Source organism: Oenanthe melanoleuca, chromosome 13, assembly GCF_029582105.1.
Source record: "Oenanthe melanoleuca isolate GR-GAL-2019-014 chromosome 13, OMel1.0, whole genome shotgun sequence".
Lineage (NCBI taxonomy): Eukaryota > Metazoa > Chordata > Aves > Passeriformes > Muscicapidae > Oenanthe > Oenanthe melanoleuca.
In genome coordinates this window covers 1,519,207-1,544,065 of record NC_079347.1, presented here as the reverse complement: position 1 = coordinate 1,544,065, position 24,859 = coordinate 1,519,207, and the positions used below count along the sequence as shown (strand labels likewise).

Below are 24,859 nucleotides of genomic sequence, written 5' to 3'. Positions count from 1 at the left end.
AATATTTTAGAGTAAGTCAGTTCCATAGGCTTTTCTTGCAGGTCTGCTCCAAGAAAGTAAAAAGGAAAATGATAAAAATCAACATTAGATGTGAGGAAGGAAGCCTGGAATATTTAATCAAGGTCTTCACATTCTGTTTGGTACTGTTTACATTTTACATATTCAAGAAACATGTCTCTGTCAACACTTGGCTCTTCCTCCTGCAGTGCTGGTCTGTATACAGTCACATATTGAAGGAGTTATTGACATTATTTCAGATGTAGTCCCATAAAATTCACAGCTGTGAGGAGCACTTTTACTTTTGAGCCTAAACTGAGTTTTTAAATGCTCTCAAAGAATCAGCCCTTCTGCTTCTCTTCTCAATCTCTATTTGGGCCATGCAATTTCCAGACCTACCCAGTTACATTACTGCTCAGGGATGCCAAGCTGAGAACCCACAGACTGAGAGGCACTAGAAAGCAGCAAAGGGCAATGGGAATGGTTCTCCTTGCTCTGCAGAGCCACAGCCTGAGAAGCCACCAGACCCACACTCTTACCTTGCTTGCGAACATCTTCCACAGCTGCCACCAGCTCCTCCTTCAGGAACTGGCTCTCCTTTGCAATTTTGTCTCCTTTCTCCAGGAAATTCTCTGTTGCTTGCTCCACTGAAGCAGCCAAGACATGGGCCTTTTTAGAACGGCCTCGCTTTTTATTGGAGGGGCCCTTGTTGCTGGTGTTAACCAGTGTGGTTACCTAAAGACAGAGATGCAAGGGGAAAAAAACAACATCAAATTTAATGTTTATCCATATAGTAAGTATGATATTTATCCACTTAATAAGTAAGGCCACATATTTTTTTCCTAGACACTGTATTGCTAACACCTGCACTATTGCCAGCCCCAAAAGTTAACCTAATTAGTGTTTTTCACATTTAAACACTACCATTCTTCTTGAATCTTTAGATAAGCAAAATAAATGTTGTTAAACAGCTTAAAGACTTCTCTTTCCAGCAGCACATCTCAAAAGTTGATTTTAAGAATGGAGATCTATCTGCATTTTTAATAAGCAGCTGTCTCAGTAACAGGCCAGAGCTTTGGCACCCATAAAGGAAACCAAGGTGGGGATAATTAGTTTGGGATAACTTTTCAGTCATAGGAGAGCCCAGACAAGGTTGAAGTCTGTGCCAGTAGAAATGCAGAGACAGTATCTTTTCAGTCCAAAACAGTGCTACAGCCAAGGGACTGAATGCAGAGCAAAGGACTTGGTAGAGCTCATTATGTCCCTAAAAAAAAAACCAAAAACCCAACTGAACTCCCACAATCATCCTGCAATCAACAAATACTTCCAAGCTCTGTGTCTTAGACAAACTCTCATCACCAGAGGCCAGGAGACCCCCCCAGGTACTCCCTGAGTTCAGGATCAGGATCCATCCCCTTCCATCCAACACAGGCATGTCACAAAATCCACACACACTCCTCCACTTGCCTCATTCTTTCCTCTCCTTTTTGGAAAGCCTCAAAAATGCACACAAAGCTACTTCAGAGGGACATTAAATTACAACACTAAAAAAATTACTGCTCTGGAAAGCCCAAGGACTGCTGACATAAAGGTCCTCAGAGCTGAATCCATCTTCCCAGCTGGCTGCTGCAGAGAGGGAAAGCCTTCAGTTGGGAATATCATGGTTGGTTAATGGGGAGCATTTGTACTGGGTACTCTCAGTTCATCGTGTTCTACAAAAAAAGAACAAGCTGCAACAAGGCAATTTGCTCCAGTTCCCTCTCTGTATTTTGCCACTCACATCATTCACAAAACTGGGGATTGCCAGTACAGCCTGTTGTGCCTATTCCTTGAGGAGTAAATTACAGACACTGCACCTGATGAAAAAGGTCCTGTGAACACTGCACTTTGTGAAAGGTCCTTTGCTCGGTTCAGTTTGCCAAATTAGGACAATTTCTCTTAATCAAACACTCCATCAGTAACTTCAGCTAAAAAGCCTCATCATCCAACTGCCCACCTGAGGATCCAGAGAGAACAAGTGGAAGGTACAGACAGCAGCTTGGTGACTAACAGGAATAATACTGGAAACAAAACTTGATTATTCCTGTCTGTACTTAGCAGGGATTGTGTCCAGCTCATTTTGTCATTTTAGACATTTTACATTCCAGGAAAACAATGCTGACAAGTAAAATGTCTCCCCTGCACCTTCTCTTCCAGGCCTCCTAGAAAGTCTCTTCCAAGAATTTTCATAACACCCAATACACACAGCTCCCATTTACAAGACTTACTGCAGCCTTCCCGTGCTCTTCAGAGCTTTCCACTGGGGCATACACACCACACAGAAAGGAGCTTTTATTCACAAATCCAGCACAAAGTGTAGGCACAGAACATTATTTCAATCAGAAGTGCAGAAATGCATGTTAGTAACTACTGTGTCTAATCAGGTGCTGAAGCAGCACAGTCTCCCTGGACTCGCTGCCAGTGACTGCTCCAATGAAACTGAGCACAGAAACTGCTTGTAGACTTTATTTTTAGTTCACAGTGCTTTACACCTAGAATTTGTGCGACCTAATTATAATAAAACATCAGAACAGGCAACCATGTTTATTTTGCCCAATCGTTTCCCTACCTGTGTAACAAGAGGCTCGAGCAGCCTTTCCACTGCCAGTGTCCTTATCTCCAGGCTCTTGGGGTCCCATTTGAAGTTCACGTTGGCTGCAGTGACAGCAGTCATTTCTGCCAGAAGAAAAGAGCTACATGAGCTAATTTTTTATTGTTAATGCATCTTAAAAGTAAATTAAAGTGCCTGTTAAACACAAAGCATCCACTTAGTGTAAGTGAAGGTTACAGCATCTCCAGAAGCATCAGCTTTGATTCAAATGGTGAGAGTTTGACAAAGTGTTATGACAACATACAGATACTACCTGTACACTCTGGTTAGGAAATAAAACCAGAGGCAAATAAACCCCCCCACAAACCTACTGCACTGTTTTATCAGAGCAATGACAAGATCAGCAGTGCCTGTGCTACTCACTGGTGGTCCCCCAGCAATGAAGAAGGACCACAGGTAGTGGGGTCATCTCACCCATGAAGCTGGGTGCCCCCTGCCCAATTTGCACCACCTTCCTTCCAGGGCCAGCTCTCCTGTGCCCCAGAGGAGCCCTCAGACACAGCCCAGGGTGTGGGGGAGCAGAAGGGAACCCCTGGACTCAGCAGCTCTGGAGTGCTGCCCTGTCCTCAGCTCCACCACCAAAGGCTCTGCCAAAGCAGGAGCCAGCTTTAACCCAAGCCATGCACCCTCCCCCTTCCCCCAGTGCACCTCTGGGGAGCACAAAGGTAAAGGAGTGAATATGAGCCTCACAAAGCCAGAAAATCCAGCTGGTTCATACTTAACAGCTTACATATCTATTACACTTCTCCTTAACATTTGCATAGGAGGGAAAAGCAGATTTGCATGAAGAGATCTGTTCAAAGCTGTCACTGAGCCGTTCCTTCCCGTTACAGTTTTATATCAACATCCCAACGGAACAGCAAACATACTTATGGGAAAAGTTGAGTGAAACTACTAAAACAGATCTGCTGTTGAGACCAGCAGCCTGAAAAAAATAGAACCAAAAATAAGAACTACAACAAATTGCTGGATTAACACCATGATGCTGCACATTACAACAAAAGAATAAACTGAACAATAATTCCAGTAAAAAATGGATTTAAAATATTATAGATCCATAAAACCAATCCATACCACTTCAGACACAATAGATTCCAGCCCTTCATGCTTTGGGCTGACCTCAAAATTCAAGATTAGACTAAATCTACATTTGTAACGTATTATTTTTTTAAAGAATCAGGAACAGACATGGATTTCCTAAATCTCTGTCCACCCATCTTCCTGAACACCTACTGTTGAGGTAATTTTAAAGCTTATTAGCTGATATTTTTAATCTTCCCCTGGCCAGGGCATTGCCTGCACAGCATCTCAGCAGTCACGTTGCTCTGACAGCACCAGATGTCCCCAGGCTGCCAGACGAGCACAACATCCCGTTATTTTTAAAAAAGCAGGAGGCAAGGCACTAATTTTGGTAACCAACAATGTTTACAACACGTACCAACAACCAACTGCTCTCTCCCGACCCCAACAGCTCATTGTGCTCAGGAGGGGCTGCTTGTTTCCAGGGAAGAAAGAAAGCTCTGGGGCACTGGAGCAGCCTGGCCAGGGCTCAGCATCACCTGGCTCAGGGCTGCTCTCCTGCCATCCCAAGGGCTCTCACACCACGGCCACCAGGGCAGAGATTAAGAACACACTCCAGCCCTGATGACCAAAGCTGACACACTGAAGTACAGCCTTACAAGGTGCAAGGCAGGAATACCCACACAGGTGCATTCAGCTCTCCACTACCCCCACGCTCCAAGTGGCCATACTGCTGGGAGAAAAAAACTTTAAAGCTGAAAGCTTAAAAAGAGACAAAGCAAGAGAGAGTGACTAGAAAGATTCTGATGGATGCTGGCATAGGTGTAACCCCTCTGACGGTTTGCACTGAAAAAGCAGTGGGTGCAGGTGGAGGCTCCCAGCTCCAGAGCCCCCAGGGAGCCACAGGAGGGTAGAAGGTGGTCACCTCCTATCCTGTCCTGCCTCTGACAGTGACCACTAAGCACTGAACTCACTAATTAACCTCCTCTCTCAATCACCTCCTTTTCATTTCACCCCCCCCCTGGCTTGTGCCACAGCCCAGATGCTGGCACAGAGCACACTGTGAAATACCCTTCACCCCCAGGTAGCTTCCAACCCTCCACAAGGAATTTCACAGGTTTATTCTCTTACTTACAAATGCTTTCTATGTAAGAAGCCAAGAAAAATACACCGACAACCTTTGTTGTTTCTGAGAAACAAAGCCAGAGCTCTGAAAAGCCCAACAGGTTTCTAAAGAAAGGCTTTTTCTATGTAGTTAATGCTGTTCCACCTCTTGCAAAAACAACGTGCAGGATGAGGTAACCACGAGAAGATACATTAATTGTATTAGTAGGATAATAAAGGCAATTCATCTGAAAACACGTTAGTGTGATAGCTCATGAATTGGCCAAAAGTAATGGTCTATAAAACCACTTAGTAGCTGTGCTGTTGAAATTTATCTAAAAAGCAAAGCTTGATACCAAATAGCCTGTTTGGCAGCAATGGCTTGGATATCATTTGTACATTGCAATAAATATGTTTATTCAATTAAATACTTGTGGAGAATACAGGAACAGACTATAGGTTACCACCACACGGGTGAGATGGGCTTGGGGATAAAAAGACAGCTGCCAGGGCTGTGGTATGACATGGCTGTGATTCCCCCCAGCTCTGGAACTTGCCTTTTCCCTGTGACTGCTCAACCTCTTCCTCAGTGAATTTGAATATGGGAACAGGTAGCAAACCACATCACGGGATATTGGAGCAGAGAGGCTCCATGGCTCCTGGAGAGCACACCACAAGCCCACTGCAGTCACTCCAACACCTACAGGGAAAGAGGAACCCACCTGCAGAGCAGGGCAGCACTGGTCTGACAGCTGGGACAGCCCCACTGACACAGGAACAGGTTCTCCATGCCCCAGCCCCACAAATTCCAAGGACAGAGCAGCACAGACCACATGGCAGAAGAGTGAGCGGCGCTGAATCTCAAGTGCAGGAAAATATAGAACAACACCACTGCACAGGGAGTTGTGGTTGCCCAGCCTGTGGTTTCATAAGCAGCAGAAAAGCTGCTTAAAGACCAATGTTCATCCTCCCACACCCCTCCAGGAACTCATTCCCGTTTGCACATCACACCCCCTCCGTACTGGCACAGCTTTCCCCACGCCTGAGCGATTAACCAGATGGGGAAGGACAGATTTGGCTGGAGGGAAGAAATCCATTTCTGCAAGGTGGGCTGAGATGCCCATCTGGCTCAAAGTGCCACCACAGACACTGCCATGGCAAGGGGAGATGGCACCATCAGCTGGCACCCTTGGCAAAGCCACAGCAGGGGAAGCACAGGGCAAAGCTGGATGCCACAGCCAAGCTGAACCAGCAGCCACTGCAAACTGAGCACCAAGCAGAGCTCCTGCGGGGAGCAGGAATGCCCTCCCCACACATCTGATGCTCAGACACGAGAAGCCCCAACCTCCAACCAGCCCAGTACAGTAACTGCAAACCCTCTGGGTTATTTTCCTGTTTGTGATGGTGCTCATTATTACAATAGAGACCTCAATAGTAATTACAGTGTCTTACTGGGGCTCAGTGCTTTGGCAAGGACACGAGGGCAGGAGAAGAACAGGAGTTTAAAGAAGCCACTTTCAGAGCTCTGTTCCAGCCACAGATCTGCAAGCAGAGTCATCCCTGGACTACTCTCTCTTGCTTTCTACAAACAGTCAAGATCTCATCTACAGCTAAAAATTAAGGACAAGTCTCCATTCTGCTTCAGCCAGCCACTGCTGCCACTCTACTGCTGCCCTCCCTGCCCAAACAGACCCAGGCTGGCACAGACCTGATGGGCTGAGCCACTGCAGGGAGCTCTGGCTCAGAGTAAGCTGGGAACTAAGACTTCCCTTCCCAGGCTCCTGTCCTGATGGAGGAGGTAGGACTGCACAGGGAGGGAGCAGCAAGGGGAAGAGCTCTGCTTCTGAAGTGTCCCCCAGGGCAGGCCCCAGCCCTTCCTGGAGAAAAGGATGAGCATTGGGATGTCTGAGCTGCTGGGGCTGCCAGCAACACATCAAGAGTGATGTGCACACGGTGCTCCTTCCAAAAGCCACAACTGAAGGTCTGAGTGCTTTCAAAACTGGTAATTCAAGGTTTTAGGAATCATTTCAGATACCTACTTCCATCATACTGGCATGCAAATAATTTCTAGATATTGGCAAGCACAGGAATGCAGCTCTGCAGCTGCTTTGCAGAAGTGCCCTGAAGGCACCCAAGGCTTTTCCAAAAGCCCGTGCAGCACAATTTGAACAGCAAGCTCTGCACCCCAAAGTCACAAAAGGCCTAAGTGCTCAGGGTCCTGTTTTTCCAGGTTACACTCCCACACATACACCCTAAGGCACTGCTGGCTGTATCTCAGACACTACTGAGTCTATTCCCCCTGCCCTGTACCAAACCATCCTGCAGCCACCCCACCTCCCAGCATGGGTAAATCTCTTTGGGTTACACAGAAAATGTAACTGCCCACCTCCTGTGCTTCAGCCCCACACCTCGTGCTACCTGAAAAGCCTTTCACACAACATCTGCTGTCAGTATTCACATTTTAACTCTCCTGCCAGGCTGCTTTCTAAAAGCTTTTAGCTGCACCAGGGAAGCCGGTATTCAAGGAATACTGACTGGCACAGAGGAGCTGACCTGGCCAGGCACAATAGACCACATGCTGAATTCCAGCATTGTGCCAGCCAAAACACCTGACACAGAACATGGCACAGGAGCATTTTATACCGGGGAGAGCTTTCTCTAGCTGAACACCCTTGCTGCTACTCCCCATTCTGTGGAGCAGTAAGAGGTATGTCACTGCAGGTTTTAACAGCTTCTTTTTCTCATATGTCTTTAAGTAGTCTCACCCTTTTTGAATGATGATCTGGTCTCCTACCATGCTTCCAAACTGCCTCTAGATACTCTGTACTGCACAATGACTTCATCACCCAGGTCCTGGGGATGGAGCAGGGTGGGATTCACAACACAATGAGCCAGCTGTATCTTCCAGACAGAAAAAGAACCAGAATCCTTGCTCCCAATGGAATCCTTTGGCTTGTTACCCAAATACCCAACCCACCTGACAAGCAGCAGGGATCCCTGACCCCTGCTGAAGGCAGCAGACAAGAGATCAAAGCTCTTCAGGAGCTGGGATCTAACACACACCATTAATGCAAACCTTCTGAACAGTTTTGGTTTCAAAGAGATTAAGGCACACTTCAATAAAACTCAGCTCACATGCTGGGGCTTCATATGGCCCACTGACAATTCAAAACTGGTTTTCATATAACTTAGAGCATCCACAAAATAAAAAGTTTCATTCTTTCCCTTCACAGTCTCCAAATTAATTTGTCTGCCCCGTTCCACAAATAAAGCAACACTCAGCAGCCAAATAGCTGCAAGTCAAGGATGTCTGGTATATGTGATGCTTTTCAAGGAGGATTTAAGCAGGTTTTATTTAAGCTGGTTCTATTTAACATCAAGTATAAACAACTAAAACCAGAGTCATCTTCCTCTAACATAGCCTTCAACCTGCTCAAATCCTGTCCCATAAATGCCACACGGGTAGTACCTCATTAGAAATTCTTACTGCTGGAATTTCACAGCCTGATATATTAATACAAACTCAGGTGTCACATTGTGGCAAAGCTCCTGTTTGTATGTACAGAATGAGCTGGAGTTGAAGCTGTCTTATGAGACACAGGTCTTGATGGCAAAGGTGGGATGGACAGCCTGTGGCTGTGTTAGTAAACTTTGGAATGTCTCCAGATTCTGAGTGTGAGTAGATACAGTGGCCATGTCCAAGCCTGGTGTCAAGGTAAGACCATCTTCACCTCATCCCAAACTCTTGGTTTTCATTTTACTAAACTTTCAAGTGTGGTATCTATTACAAATAATGGAAAAACATGTGGGAAATAACTTCACTGAGTACACCTGTAGAAACCAATGTAGAAACCATGTTTTCCTTGATGGAATTTCCTGCCATTCAACTATATTCAGCTTTGCTACACCTTTTGTTTTGGGGCTTTTTTCCACAAACTGCAGTAACCACTCAACAAAAAAGACAACATTCAGGTTCAGATAAGCCTGTTTCTTACCAGTGCCACCCCAGTTCCAGGTCTCTTAATCTGCTTTCATAAATTTTTCTCTGCTGTGGAGACCCACAGAGGCATGTGAAACACTCATCACACAGCCAGTAAGAAACAAATGTTTCTCTATTCTCCACTCATCTAGACCTTGCTACTCAAGAGATGAAACCTAATCCAGTGTCCCTCCAAAAATCCATGAAATTCCTGACTGTTTTCTCTCCCATGTGGGTGTCTCCCAGCAGAGCCAGCAGCCACAGGGTTTTTTGCTCACAGAGGGCGAGCAGCCTCACCTTCTCCCCAGCCCAGCATCACACAGCAGTGGGCACAGGGCACAGCACCAGCTGAAGATGCCTCACTCTCCCTCCAGCAGTCTGTGCTATCTCCTAGCAGCTTCCAGGCTGTCACAGTGCTGGGGATTTGAGCCATTCATCCTCAGTAGAACCAGGAATGTGCTCTGTCACTCCAGTTTGCACTCCTTCACTCAGGCCCAGCTGCTGCTCAGGTGATGAAGGCACACTCTGCATAAGCAGCTTCACTGTGCTGGTCCTGGGACCTCAGCAGAGGCTGCGCAAAGGCAAATGTGATGTTTGCTTGGGAGATGTGGTGCCAGCAGCAGCTTCTTGCCTCCAGTTATGCAAGTGTTCAGCTCTGATACCTTCCTCTCTGACAGAAGTGTTTTACTACAGAGGATCTAGAAGGGAGGTGCATGGAAAACAAATCACAGGCAGCACGAGCAATTAGAGACTTATTTATGTCACACGAAGGCTCCAGTTCAAGGATGACAGCCTGAAAGAATACAGGAGCCAAACTCAGGCTTACACCCACTTAACTGTTCAGATGGATAGCCTGGTACGTCCCAACAAACTTCCAATTCATTTCTGCTGTTTTCAGTTTCCCAAACTCATGCATGATCCCAACTCCATACAGAATACTGACAGGGTATCAAGAGTACTTTAGAAAACACACATGCTCTTTCTAAAAAAAGACAGTCTGCTCTATAACTAAGATTAATTTTTTATGTTTTGGCTGCAAAACCTCATATTTGGAAAAAAAGGATGTGTCGTGACCAGCAAGCTATCACTTTATGAATAATAACCACTCACTCTGCCTTCCCATGGGTGTTTGTGCATTTTATGCTGCAGATCTGCACTAACACTGTGAAAGGTAATTCCCCAAATCAGAACTGATCACTAGCAGGTCTGTAACTGCTGTATTTAGCTGCTCTGTGGTCAGCACTGTGAGGCTCTGGCCATGCAGGACACCACTCCTGCATTTTAAGCAAACAGCAACATTTCTCATGAGCTTACCCCTGCAGTGATGGCAAATTCAAGCTCCCACTTTCTCAGCCACATCTCTCACACTGAATCTGCAGGCTCACACAAACACAAGCTCAGCCTGGAGACAGGATTCAGAACCCAGGAGGGGCTTTGTGTACCTGTTGTACCACTTGAATTCAACTACCAAGAGCCCTTCCAAGCTCAGTGCCTCTTCCCACTCTTGAGGCAGGAAACTCTGTGAAGCTTCCCTAAAATCCTTGAGAAGAATTAAAGAACAGCTTTCTGGCACTTTCTGAACCACAGCACCCATTTCAGACCCTAGGGACACACAGTCAGTGCAGATATAATAACCAGGCTTTGCTTCAGAGCATGGCTCTTCAAACCCCCAACTATGCCAAAACAGGTTCCAATTACCAACCTTAAGTTAACAATGAAAGCAAAAAGGGGCAACCTTTTAACAAGACAATTTTTGCCACAACTAAACGTTAAATAAGAAAAAGGTTGTTATAAATTAGTCCACTTTATCAGCTGGCAGAAGAATTTGCCACAGCTGCAAAATTGATTCTTGCTTAGCCTGCAAAATCTCACTGATGGCTGGCAATAAAGGGAAAAGAAAACCTGGGGATTTTTGTTCTGATCTTCTTCAGCACTCAACCTGCAATAAAAAATGCTGTTTATGCTAAAGAGTCAGAAATAACCAGAATCTGACCCCTCTCAAACTGCATTTTCATTCCTAAATTGATATGTTGTTATGCAATACCCTTCAGTGCTTTTAGCTGACCACATCTTTGAAAACTAGACCTTCATTAGCAATTTGAAACTGTCAGGAGTCCACAAATACTGGAGGTGTTGGAGTCAACATGCATTTTGGGAAGTGGAAAAAAAAAAAAAAAAAAAAAAGACTCCCTGTAATTAGGGGGTTGATGAAAATTTACTTAAAACATGGAGCAAATTGACAGCCTTGCATTATCAGAGACTAAATACTATATTCTTTCTCAGTTGCATGCTCAGCATAGCAGCAACTAAGGACTATGGAACAAAAACTTATGTGCTTTAAGAATGGAAAAAGTTCTCCAGTTTTCTCCTTTGGCAAAACTTACTAGAAGCACCCACTGAAGCAAAAAGAGAACATGAGTGTGAAGACTCTTCAAAGGCAAATGTTTTCTATGTTTCCTATGAAAACTTCAGAAGTTCTTTTGCAGTCCTGCACTTTGATGCAGGAACACTCTGTCAGTCTTAGCTAAAAATTACAAAGCAGTTTTTTAAAAAGAAAACAGTAACAAACCCCACAGGTGACGAGGCTGAAATTTTCATTATGTTCAGGGCAACATTCAGCAACATCTCTCAGCTATAAACAATAAGTTCCTCTCCCAGAAGAATTGCACCATCACCACACACCCTCAGACAACTCCCAACCTGCAGCTGCACCAACACTGAGATTGGGAGGGAAGGGGGGAATTCACCAAAACAAACCCCAAACAGAGGGGTTTGGAGGAGTGAAGCACCTCTCAGTGCCTGCACAAAGGCAGGATGCTCTGACACCCCAGCTCCTCAAGGCTGCAGACACAAACACCAGGACACTGACTGCTGAACTTCACAGCTTCTCCAGAAGAGCAAAGCAAGGAGCAATAAAAACACAGCGAGGTGATGAATTTTTGATGCTTCCCAGGGTTCCTGCACAGCCATAAGCACCTTCTGTCAAGTACAAACTCGCTAAGGGTGCACCAGGGTATGTGAAGTCAGAGCTAAGCATGACCTGCCTGGGCAGGAATCCTTTCCAGTCACTGCCTTCACAGAGAGATGACCAATTAAAGCAACTTCTTTTTTAAAAAAAAATCACTGTCCCACCCACATTCCATACAAGCAACATGAAGGAACCAGGTTTGAGAAAAAGGAGTCACTGCTTGGATGGTCTTGATGGGGGAAAAAATGGTTTTAATATAGTAACACAGGCATTTACTAAGTAGAAACCAACTCACATCTGATTAAAGACACATTTTTTTCCCTCCACCCCTTTTTTTCACCCCCAGGAACAGGAAACATGACAAACCTACAGAACAAAAACCAGATGAGCTAAAAAATCCTGTTCCATTGGCTTTGCACCAGCACTTTGCCTCTGGTTCTGCTGAACACTGCATCTTTCACTGACAGCCATTGACTTTTCCCTAGGCCCACAATAATACTCTGTTAATCAAATAATCATATTCAAATTGTCTTAACCAATTCTGTAAACTAAGTAAACCAGCTTAGAACACCTGACGCTGAAGTACTGATGCATAAAGACCAGAAATTAACTTTTTCTCCTTGAGGTTATAAGCTTTGAACCCTATACAACTAATCTGCATTATTCTGTTTTGCTACAAATAAACCCTCTAGCTTTTTTATTTTTTTGTGCTGCTCTTATTTGATTTGATGTAATTATTTTTTCTCCCTAACCTCCAGCTAGGAGAGCGGGGAAAAGCCCCCTCTCAAATCACACTGCCCTCTTCTGTGTACCCCTCTAAAGTCAGAGGGCTGTGACTGAGAACTCCACCAGCAGTGAAGTGTCATGGAGTAACAAACACAGGCTGCCCCCACTGCCCAAAAAGCCTTCCCCACATCTCCACTTTCAGGACACACTGTTTCATGTTACTTAGCAAATTTATTTCCAGCTACAAGGGCAGTGGCTTCTAATTAAACACATCTTCCACAGAGTGGAAGTGGCAGGAACTACAAAGCTATACTTTGTACCAAAATTTAAACCACTCCAGAGCCTCTCACAGAGCCAAACCAGATTCCTGCTTTTCACTCAAAAAATACTCAGTATCTTTCATTTTACTTGTAGCTTGTATGAAGTCGACTCACAAGGTTTCTCAGTTTAAAAGCCATGAAGTCCTCAGCTGAGCACGATGATGGGAGAGCTGGTGTGCACCTGCAGCCAGCACTGCCAGAGCCAGCAGCCATGTGGGCTCCTGCCAGCACTGGCCACTGTGGCCACCAGGCACATCTGCAGATCAGCCAGCCCAGCCTCCAGCTCCTGACCTGCTGCTCCTTGGCAGAGAACCTCAGGGAAGCAATGATTCTTGTTTGCTCTTCTCTCATGGTTTTATTGCTTTTACTGCCTGTTGCTTTCCCTTTTAGGGATGGCTTTACACACACTGCCACCACCCAGGAAAAAGGTGGGGGAGGATATGAGGGAGGGAAGATTAATGATGATAAATGATTGTACGAATCAGTAAAAAGAAAAGTGGCAGGGGTTGGGAATTATGACCAGAGAACCAGAAGGAGACACCAAACCCCATCCCAGCATATCCATCACTCCTCAAAGGCACCAAAGAGCCAGAGCTCAACAGTGCAGCAAGCAGAGCTCCTGCTTCATTCCCTCCTTCAGTTGCTGGTAACAGCTCAGCCAAGACCAAGTGAAGGCCTTGTAGCTCAGGGCCTCACACAAGGGCTAGACTAATAAAAAGTTGATGGGACCAGTACAACCAAAACCTCCTGATGAGGGTCATGGCAGGACAGACCTCTCAGCTGTGACAATCAGAACACACCAAGCCCTCTGTGCACCACTTACACTTCATTGTTCAACCTCTCACCTTTGAAATGAATAAATAATTGAAGTTTCAGGATGCTTAGACTCCAAAACATCTGGACATCAGGTACTGATTGGAATGAACTGCATGTTTGTAAGTGAAGTTATTATGAGATGTGTCACTTGCACACACATCCACAGCCCATCATGAATTATCCAGGACCAGGAGCAACTCCTGAGCAGCAAGACTCTCTAGGTCTTTAAGTCATGCTAAAAGAGATTAGTTTTACAAGCATACATTACAAGGACATACTTGCAAGAAAGAGGGCAAAAACTGGCAGCTTGTACATCTTGATTAGTTGCACTCACACCCACTTTCACCTTCTTGCTTCTGAGCACACCACAGCTCTGTCCTCTGCTGTTCAACAACGCTGGCTCTGAATTCAATATTCCAGTCAATTAAAAAAACCATTTACCCACCTACAGCTTCAGCTGGAGATCTCAAGAGCACTTTGCTAAGATGAATACTGACCTGCTCAGTGTTACACAGGTTAAACACCGTTTTATAGGCACACAGCTCAGCCCTGTTTACATGAAAAATTCAACTGACCTTTGTGGCTCTGTAAAGCTCCATTGCTACTGCAGCCCTGGTGCAGACCATTTATTTAAGTGGGTCCTCTGTGCTCAGGTTGTATCAACCAGAGAAAGATATAGAAACAGAATCTCCCCCCTAGAGCCTTAGATCTGCATAGATATCACCTCTACAAGTGCCCAGAATAAAGTGAATGAAAACTCTGAGCCCGTGGGGAAGGCGGAGCACAGAAAACCACAGAAGCCATCAGGCCACGTGGTCTTGATAACATTGGCCCTCACTGACTTGGATGAAAACCCACAAACTTCATATTTACCTAAATGCCATCTTGACCTTCTGCTGAACAGCAGCAATGACAGAACTGTGGGACCTACAATATACCCTCAGTTCCTTCAGTTAACAAAAACCAACATTATTTTTTCTTCTCCTGACCCTTCAGCACTTACCCACCTACCAAGCTCATTAGTTTCAGTCTCCTTAAACTAGCAATTGAAAGCTGCTTGAGAACAGGGTGCACCAAGGGTGCCTCTTCTACCCTAATTTGTACCAAAATCTCATTTGCTCCACATCAACTCCTCATTTGCTCAATATCAGCTCCATACAGAAATTCCTCTTAAGCACATACAGTCATATGCAGATCTATTCCATAATAGGGCACTGATTGCTGAGAAACTGGGTGTTCTTTGGGAAAACAGCACACCACAAGCTGAGATCTCACTTTATGCCCAGTGCAATCCTACCTGCCACACTGGTGTCAGCTGCCTGCCTGCTTTGCTCTCCAGCCCCTCACTGCCAGCAGTTCCACTCACTCTTGGGCTGTAACATCCACACTCCTCTGTCCTTGTGCCACTCCACGCACTAAAACTGAGCTGCCAGAGAAGCAGCTGGCCTCCAGCTGGGCTTCACAGGCACTGTTCCACTCTCTGCCTTGGTAATGGCTATTCCTTTAGCTACAGCTGGCCTCATGTTTGCTTTTGCCATCCCTGAGTTTACCACAGAATGGTTTGGGTGGGAAGGGATCTTAAAGCTCATCCCATTCCTCCCCTGCCACGGCAGGGACACCTCCCACTGTCCCAGGCTGCTCCAGCCTCAATGTCCAGCCTGGCCTTGGGCACTGCCAGGGATCCAGGGGCAGCCACAGCTGCTCTGGGCACCTGTGCCAGTGCCTGCCCACCCCCATAGCCAAGAATTTTTTCCAATATTCCATCACACACTGGCAGTGTGAAGCCATTCCCTTCTGTCCCTCCACCCCTTGACCCAAGTCCCTCCTCAGCTCTCCTGGAGTCCCTTTAGGCACTGGAAGGGGCTCTGAGGTCACTCCAAAGCTTCTCCTGTCCAGGTGAACAATCCCAGCTCTCCCAGCAGAGCTGCTCCATCCTCTGCCCACCCTGGAGCCTCCTCTGGCCTGGCTGCAGCAGCTCCAGCTCCTGCCTGTGCTGGGGCAGCTCTGCAGGTGGGGTCTCACCTGAGTGGAAGTGGAGAATCCCTGCCCTGGATCTGCTGCCAGCAGATTGGTTAAGCCCAGGATACAGGCATTGATCCCTGAATTTAAAGCCTTTCAGAAGAGGCTCTTGGGATCTAACTGATTAACAACTAGCTGTCTAGTAAATTAGAGAAATTAGAACAGAAGGGAATGTCAGACTGGGGGAGAGTTTTGCTTTGCAAACTGTGTTAGTTTAGATCTGTGTATTGAATAATTTCTATCACTTCACAATGCATGGGGAGAAAAGATTACTCCTCTAATTCCACCAGAGATATTTCTAAACACATATCAAAGGACTAACAGATGTTTTCTGTAGTACATCTGGGATTAACAAGCAAAAATATGTAATCATATTGAGAGAAAAGGTAGCTGGCTCTTTAAATCCGTCAGTCACAAGGAATTATGAATCATATTTAAGTATCAGATTTGCCAACAGAAGAGTCTGGACTAACCTTCTGCACACCAGAAATCACAGTTACACCCATTCTCACCCTGACTAGCAGATAAGGAGCCTCAGTCACTCCAGGAGAACGATCCCACTTCCTGTTGCAGTGACTGCATTCCTCCTGCACCTCAATAAATCCATCTGCACCCAGCTCTGCTTCGTGACACAGCAGGCCACTCTCAGTGCTTGCCTTTCCAGAGGAGCTCATCCAGTCAGGGTGCTAGCATACAATTTTGTGGTAGCTCTATTTTAAATCTCATTTGCTGGATTAAAATAGTATGGAGTTAAAAGCAGTAATTATCAAACATCTGCACTTTCTCTAAGGCTGCAGTGCTGTTTAACCAAGGCACGAGCTCCAAACTCACTGAATGGAGCTATTCCAGATTAGCTGTAGAACAGCTCGGGTGAATTCCCAGAGCAGACACGGATCCCACTCCTCAAGGTCACGCTTCCAGCACTGAAGTTCTGCTGCACGAGGTTTTCAGCCATGTCACTCAGAGCAGGAAGCATTCCAGGCCAGGGTGGACAGGGCTCAGAGCAGGTGCAGGGTTTGGGCAGGAAGGTCCCTGCCCATGGCAGCAGAGTGGAACCAAGTGAGATTTAAGGTCCCTTTCAACCCAAAGCAGTCTGTGATTCATCATTATGCTGAGTGACTGTCCCAACAAAATGACACTCAGTCCTCTTATTTATCATGTTTCCTTTAGTGTCCAGCAAAGCTGAGAGTCACCAGCAAAACAGATCCCAGCAAGTGCTGAACAGAAGCACCACAGCCACGTGGGCCCCACTATCTATCTGTGATGAGCAGGCTGGTTTGGCCACTGAGATCTTAACTAATTCTCTGTGTGAGAAAGGTCATTTAGAAATCAAACAGGAACAGCAGATGTAAATTCAAGACAGGCCTGAAGTTCCACTAAAGTGTATTTCTAGCTCATAAACATTTCTACTTAATGTGGATTCCTTTGCAAGATCAGTTTCTCAATCTTACATCTGCAGAAGGAAGATATTCATGCTGCTGAGAAAACACAAATTACTTTTCTATTACATCTCCCAGTTAACTTTATCAGACCAACAGAAGCCCTGTGAAGGAGCTGCACATTAATGTCTGTCCTTACACATGTCAGCACAGAAATGCTGATGTTTCAAAGCCTGAAAATTCATTGTGAGGAAAGTATTTACATTTGTATTTTAAAGCATCGATTTAAGCACAGGATTTCTAATCTCTGCCCACTGCGCTCCCCCCGGCCACCTTGTATAAACTTTAAATCTCCGATGCAGAGGCCTATTATTAGAGCTGGCTGAAAAAACCCCTAAAGACTGAAGGCACATTGTTTGTTATGGAAAAGGTTAGGGCAAAGCCTTTCTAAAAACAAAGCCTACTAAACCTTTGTCAGTTTCCGCTGAGAAAAGTCAAAACATTCCCGTGATGTTTCAGAAACTGTTCCTTTGAAAATGACAAACAGTGAGTCAACATCAAAGTATGTCCTTTTAAACAACAGGTTTCGATTCAGAAGGGTGAAGTAAGTAAAATAAAACACTTAATGTGGCCGTGGTTCCCCAAGACAGAGCAAAAACTGCATCCAGCGTAAAATGAGCTGGGCTTTCACCTTCATCAATCCTGCCTGCAAACCAACCCAGGAACTGAGATAAACAAGCCAGCAGGACTGGGGAGTGCAGCCTCTCCCACCGCCCCAGTCCCAGCGCAGGAGAAACGCAGGAAAGCGGCAACTAGAGCACAAGTGAGTGAAGCACCCAGAAACACCTTCTGCACAACTCCCATCCCAAAAAACAACAGACAAAGCCAAAGAAGGGGGGCAGGGCAGCAGAGAGCTCCCAGACTAGTTCAATACAGATAGCCAGACACGCCCGCAGTCACAGTTCCGAACGGGGCTGAGGACACGGTCATGGGGCTGGCAGCGATCGATGACCCCCGCCAGGAGACACCTCCCGGGCAGGGCTGGCGAAACAAGGGCACACAGGCAGGGAACCGTGCCTTGATCGCATCTGACTCTTCACTAGGCACAGCTGGAGCACGCACTTTCCTGCAAACTTCCAGCCTTAGAAACTTCAGGCGCTTGGAACTGGAACGAGCAATAGTAACAGGCGGGCGAGCCCCACTGCCCGGGGACCGCCGGCAGCGGCCACAGGGCTCGCACACAGCCCAGCAGCGGACGCGCCCTCCCCGCTCTTCGCTTTGGAAAAGTAACACGAAACTTTCTATCAGCCGAGGAGAGGCTCTCGCCTCCCAGCACAGGAGGGGATTAGCGCCGGGTGTCAGAAAACGTGGCGGAGCCAGGCGGGGCCGCGGGGTGTTCCCGGCTGCCGGCGCGGGGATCAGCAGCACGGCCGCGGCCGGAGGAGGGCTCGCAGCTCAGCCTGGGGGTCCCAGAGGCACGGAGCGCTCCCGGCCCGGCCCAGCCCGGCCCTGCCCGCAGCCGGGAGCGGCGCCGGGGCGGCCCCGAACGCGCGGGGAGGGGCCTGCACACCGAAACTTCGCCGGGAGCGGCCCGGCCGCGCTGCTCCGCCGGCAGAACGCGCCCGGCCGCCCCGAGCACCCGGGACCAGCCCGAGCACCGCGGGGCCACCGCTCCACGCGGGCCCCGCCGCGGCGCTGCCTCCCCAGCCCAGCCCGGCCCGGCCCGGCCGGCTCCCTTCCCGTCCCCACGCGCGGCCCGCTCCGCTCCCAGCCTCCACCCCCCGCCCCAGCAAGGCCCGGCCCGGCGCCCAAAAGTTTCCAAGAGCGAGAGGCGCGAGTTTACCGGGGCAGAGCTGGGCTGGTACGGCCCCCGGCTGCGCTGGGCGCTGGCTGCGCTCGACCCCGCCGCTTTGTCCCGTCCCGCGGAGGAAATGGGCTCTTCCGGCGCCTCCCCGCCCGGCCCGGCCGCTCTTCCCGGCACCGCCCGCCGCGCCGCGCCGCCCCCGCGCCCTGCCGGCGCCGCCCGCCCGCAGGTGAGGGACGGGACGGGGGACAGGGCAGGGCCGGACCGGACCGGACCGGACTGGACTGGACTGGACTGGACTGGACTGGACTGCAGACCCTCATCCCGGGCAGAGAGGGGACGGGACAGGGCCGGACCCCCCTCATCCCGGGCAGAGAAGGGACGGGACAAGGCCAGACCCCCCTCATCCCGGGCAGAGAAGGGACGGGACAGGGCCGGACCCCCCTCATCCCGGGCAGAGAGAGAACGGGACAGGGTCGGACCCCTTCACCCCGGGCAGGGACGGGATGGGGGACAGGACAGGACAGAGTGGGACCCCCTGAATCTGGGAACGGACTGGCAGGACCCCCTCACCCCGTGCCAGACCCCCCCCCCGACCCCGGGCGGGACAAGGCAGGACCCCCATCACTCCAGGCAGGACCAGTGGGACTCACTCACCCCAGGCAGGACCAGGGGGACCCCCTCACTCCGGGCCAGACCCCCCTCACCCCAGGCTGGACCCCCTTCACCCTGGGCAGGGCACCCTAAACCCCCCCAGGTTTTAGGACAGGAGTTCCCTGTCCCCTCAGTCCCTGGGCCAGCCTCCCTTCGCAGCCCCCCACCGGCCACCCCCAACCCAGCCTCTCAGGATGTCACTTTTGAGATCAAATTAACAAAATCGAACTCAAAATCTGACTTTGTCCCCCTAACTGAGGGGCTTTGGAGAGAGGGGAGGTGATGGATGCAGGGATTTGAAGGAGCCAGAGAGAAAGTTACAGCTGGGTTCCCCCTGGGTTTGTGAATTGGTGTTTTGTTTTGAAAACGTGGATATTTTCACCCTCCTGAGAGCTGCTGCTTTTAGGAAAAGCCTTGTTTTCATCCAAATGTCAGGTGAGAAGAAATCCCAGGGTATAAGCAGGAACCCCTCTAAGAAGAGAGGAAGGTTTTGGGAACCCAGCCCTGACCTGCAGAGGCAGGTCTGCGGGTGGAGAAACTTGTCTTTATGCAGTAATTCATTTCAAAGTTTTCTTTGAAAAGTCTCAGTGAGCTTGTTGTGAGAGAGCGCGATTGTTTTTACCCCGCAACAAATTACTCTGGGACTTTCTGTGGAGTGTTTTGAGATGGTTTTTAATACAAATCTCTCCACAGAACTTACATTTGTACTGGATTGTAAAGACAACTGAATAAATTTAATACATTTCATGACTCATTTGCCAGCACTGCTGAGATATGTGAATCTACATACTCCATCCTTTGTTATTAAGCAAAAAATAGAGAGATTGAGCAAGCTACAAGGAGGATTCATTCAAGGTGTGTAACTGAGCGAGGGGGCTGGCCTGAGGTCAGTGGCACAGCACAGTGACCCCACTGTGGCCAGGACTGGGACTTTCCTGCAGATCCTGGTTCAATGGGATTTGCAGGGCTGTGTTTCCCATCCTTGCCATATTCCCACAAGCCTTTCCTGCAGGAACACCGTGTCCTGCAGCGAATTAGATTGCATTTTTCCTTCCTGCAGGTTTAATCCAAGGAAGGGATCCAAGACAAGGAAGTAAGCAGAATAATGTTGCTTTATAATCCAGAAAGAAAATAGGGATCAAGAGCCCAGCTTTGTCAGTGAGTGAAATTAGTCTTAAGAATGTGAGATCTGTAATTATGAAACTGCCTGAGATACAGGTTATTTAAAAAACTCCAGGTCTTCAGTGCCTCAACAAACAGACTCTCCTATGGAAACACATGAAAAACAGATTTTTTAACTTTGTTGTACTTTCTTCTTATACAAAACCATTAATATTTGGTGCCAATTGCACCAGGGATCCAAACTACTCATTTCTGTCTGTAGCATACTCTCAGTAAAAATGGAGTTTACACTTCAATAGCTTGCTTTCTTTCATTACTCCTTTTAATATCATGTCTTGGCCTCCTGTGGTGGCTTCCACATTTGACAGTTCTGTGTGCCTCACATCCTTTCAGGACAAAATGTCAGATTTTAAAAAAAAAATCATTTTTAAACCTACAGATTCAAAAGTAGAAGGTCTAGAGTTGTAGAGAATCACATATTCTGCACTGCACCACTGAAAAGTCAAGGGAGAAGAAGATCAGCTGGCAGCTCTGTTGGTTCGTGGAGCAAGTTAAAAGGATCAGCAAACAAAACATAAAATTATGTAAAAATAGAGCCAGCTAGCTCGAGATTGGACTTTGTCTCTTAATTAACAGCTCTCTCTGAATCACAGCACTGGGCTCTGTCAACAAGACTAAAATGCAGAGGGTGTTCAGACAGGCACCCAGCAACAGTAGCTCCCACTTCCCATCCAGTCCATGTCATTGGCAGCTTGAAATCGAATGCATTTTCCAAAATGAGTTACAAGTCTGCTGCTTGACCTCAAATCTTCCTGTAACAGTGTTTGTGGTTTTGTAATCCCATTTTCCTGGTGTTTTTTTACATGTTTTCCTTGCCCTTTTTCACCGGGTGAAAATGGAGAGGAGGACAGGCAGAGGGAGGCGAGGTGGCCGCACTGACACTGTGGGGAGGTTGTTTGTGTAAAATCAACAGAAGCTCCCGGTCTCAAGAGGATCCAAGGTGCAGCAGAGCAGAGCGGGGCTGGTGGCTGCGCCCTCCTGGCAGCCTCGCCCTGCTCCTCAGGTGTGTGCCCAAGGGCAATCCCTGGCCAGGGCCACCTGCAGGCGCCGTGTGGGTGTAGCCACCGCAGGGAGCTGCACTTTCCTGTAAATCCTGGGCTGGGCTGAGTAGGAAGGGGCTGGTTTATAGAAAATACAGCACCTGCTGGAGCTCCACTGTCTGCCAGTCCCAGTGTTCATGGGGTTTAAATGATGTGCCTCACCTGGAACTGGATTTTCTATTTCTGTTACGACGTTGTTGAAGGGAGCTAGCTGCTCCATGCACCCATTAGTGCTTCATTTCAAAGTGTTTGTGTTTTGTTTGGGGAATTTTTTAAAGTGGTTTCGTTTTGTTCTTTGCGACAAGTAAGCATTGCACCTCTCATGCCATTTTCAAAGACACGACTGATGGGGCAGAACACGGTGAGGGGATTGAGAGGGATGAGAGAAGGAAGGAGATGAAAAAGAATGCAGAAAAGATACAGGGTGTTGTAATGGCAAGCTGAAGGTCCTGCCGGAGGAGTTGAATGGGCAGCAGGAACCGAGAGAAAGGAAAAACTCGAGATAGTCTGAAGGAGTCTCCAGGTTGAAAGAGCAGCCGGTTGAGCTCTGCAGGCTGATGTCACTGGGCTGGTGGGGACAGCCCCAGGGCAGCCGTGCTGTGCCAGCAGCTGTGTGACTGCGAGCAGCGGTCCCCGGGCACAGCCCTGTCACCTCCCGTCCCTGCACTGCCAGCGAGGGGCCAGGAGCGGGGCAGGGACTCGCAGCCAGTTAGCTTTGTGAAGGGGTCACCCCAAAATGCAGCCTCCCTCGGGGGCTGGGGGCTCTGATCGAGTCAGCAATGCAGCAAAGTGACAAAATGAGGCTCTGGCACCAATATCTCATGTGTGCTATGGCACCAGCTCCTGGGGGCTCTCCAGTGCTCATCTCAGCGCTCCGTGTGGCTGGGAGGCATGACCATTCCTTTTCAGGGCTCGGATACAGAAAGAACTGAGATTGTCTCTCAGTATCCGGCTAGGAACGAGCATGTGCACAGCCAGAAATCAAATTCCAGTGTCCTGGGGCGCTGCATGGCTCGGGACTCTGGAAATGCAGGTAGGTGGTGCTTCTGGGGGGACTGGAGGTACAGCCTCAGCTGTGACTGCAACACCCACCTTGGTGAAGTGAGCCTCAGGCAGGAGGAGATTAGCAGCAGGATTTACCAGCACACCTGCAGCTACAGTGGGGCTCCCTGGCACGGTTGGCAGGGATCAGACCCAGCTGGTGCTGCAGTGCCTTTGGGGTCAGCACTGGTTCCCTGGGAGCTGCAGCCACAGAGCTGCTCCCCATCACTGCCACCCTCTCCAAGGAAAACTCTGCTAGAAACATGCCCCGGTTCATAATCAAGAAGCCACTGGATCCTGAGTGAAACACTCTCTTCCTGCACTATCAAGTGCTCCCGGCCCCCAGAAAGAGAAGCAATGTGACGCCAGCATGGCCAGGAGCAGGGGGCTGCGGCACGGAGCACTACAGCACATGCCTGTGCTGCCTGGAAAAAACAGACAGAAACTGTAATGAGAGGAAATGCTGCCATGCCAAAAGGCTCAGCATGAACTGGGTTCACTGGTTGCTGTTCCTAGCCCGAGTAGTTTGCATTCACCTCCAGGTTCGCACAGCCTTTGTGTAATAAACTCTCATAGCCCCGGAGAAGGGAACATTCAAAAAAGCGCCCCGAGGCAATGCATAGCAGAAGCCTGAGAATCCTCCTGCATGAGTCACTGACCTCCACACACTGCATCTATTTCAGCCTTTAATTAATAAGGGTTTACATTTCTATGGCACTTTCCGTCTGGAAAGATCCAAAAATGCTGTAAAGACTAAGGGGTGTGCGTTCCTGTAGAGGTGGGACTGTGAGAGCTTAGCTAAGGGCACAGGGGAAAAAGGTTCTTAATTTTAAATGTAGGTTCTGTTACATCACCGAGTATTTCATATCTGCGCAGAACAGATGAAAAGATTTTAGTTTCTAAGGCACTGCTTGAGTAAATAACATTGTAGATTGCTTTTGTTATCCAGGGGGGATGCAGTGCAAAACAAGTACTGAGTGATTTTAATTTGGGGTGTTAAAGGGTCACAACTTAAGCTACAAATTTAAACCATCAAGGCTTTCCTGCCTGCTGATAATTTATTCCCAAGTGTTAGACACAAAGCAAAAGCCAGTGGAGGAAACAAATCTTATGCTGACAGCACCTTACCCTGCATCCGGAAAACCGAACCCTTTCACATCCCCTGAAAGCTCAGCAGGATCGTGTCAGGCTTCAGCAAGGTCAAAACCAGCCCCAAGCAGCAAGTGGGGCAATGGAGAAAACCAGGAGGAAAAAGCCCACCTGTCCCAAGACAGGTTTTTTTATTTTTATTTTAGTTTAATTTATTAGTTTTCTATTTTAAAATTTATTTTTATTTTTTAATCTATTTTTCATTTTTATTTCTAAAGATTAAACAAATCCAATCACTCTGCTCAGCAGATGAGCAGGGCCTGGCTTGCATGAGGGCAGCTGAAAGGACTGTCAGCCACAGCTGGCATCCCTCTTACTGAGCACTTGGCCAAAGTGGGCTGGGACCACTTGACCACAAAGAGTTTTCAAAGGAATGTCAAATTTCTCTTTTTCTCAGTGTGATTTTAAACTGTTTTTATCTACCTCTTTCTGGAAGAGAGACACGGGCATTGCCACGACTGGTCGTAAACTTTCATTACTTCCCGAGGAGAAATTGCAGGGAAATTACAGGCTAGTGCTCTCTTTTTATGTCTCTCCTGCTCGGGGCATGTCAGCACTGCTGCATTCCTGTCTGCCCCAACACATTCCTCCCTGCGAGTCCTGTCCCCTCCCCGCCTGCTGATGGCCATTTATGACCTCCCTCCGTAATTAACACATTGAGCACCGCTGTCAGCACGAGGTGAGTCCCCAGTGCCCTGTCAGTGCTGGGAAAACATTGTGTGTGTGCAGGGTGGGGTCTGTCCTGACCGCCCCTCCTTCCCCTTGGCACCTGGGCTGCCCCTGTGCCAGGGGGAGCCTGTGGCTGGCCCACTGCCGGTGTTCCCTTCCCTGTGTGCTCCTGAGCTTTCACACTGCTCCTCCAGGCACACAAAGCTGTGTGAAAGGAGAAACACGATCCACTTTTCAGCATGTACGAGGAGGTGTCTGTGGCAGGTATTAATTATCCCACTCCCATCAAGACAAACACCTACAAGCAGTTTCTGTACTGTTGTAGGATCAGGGAAACCGAGG

At 48.1% G+C, this 24,859-nt stretch overlaps 1 protein-coding gene across 1 annotated transcript in view; it reads right to left on the bottom strand.

The window, feature by feature from the left end:
• CTNNA1 (catenin alpha 1) overlaps window positions 1-18,969 on the bottom strand; it is a 119,949-nt gene extending 100,980 nt beyond the window's left edge. Inside the window, exons 1-3 of the mRNA XM_056502187.1 lie at window positions 18,822-18,969; window positions 2,606-2,712; window positions 537-732 (exon numbers count right to left, since the gene is read on the bottom strand). Of these exons, the coding sequence (XP_056358162.1) occupies window positions 537-732; window positions 2,606-2,710 (301 nt within the window). The 5' untranslated portion in view covers window positions 2,711-2,712; window positions 18,822-18,969. The remainder of the gene's footprint in view (window positions 1-536; window positions 733-2,605; window positions 2,713-18,821) is intronic.
• Between the last annotated feature and the right edge of the window lie 5,890 nt (window positions 18,970-24,859).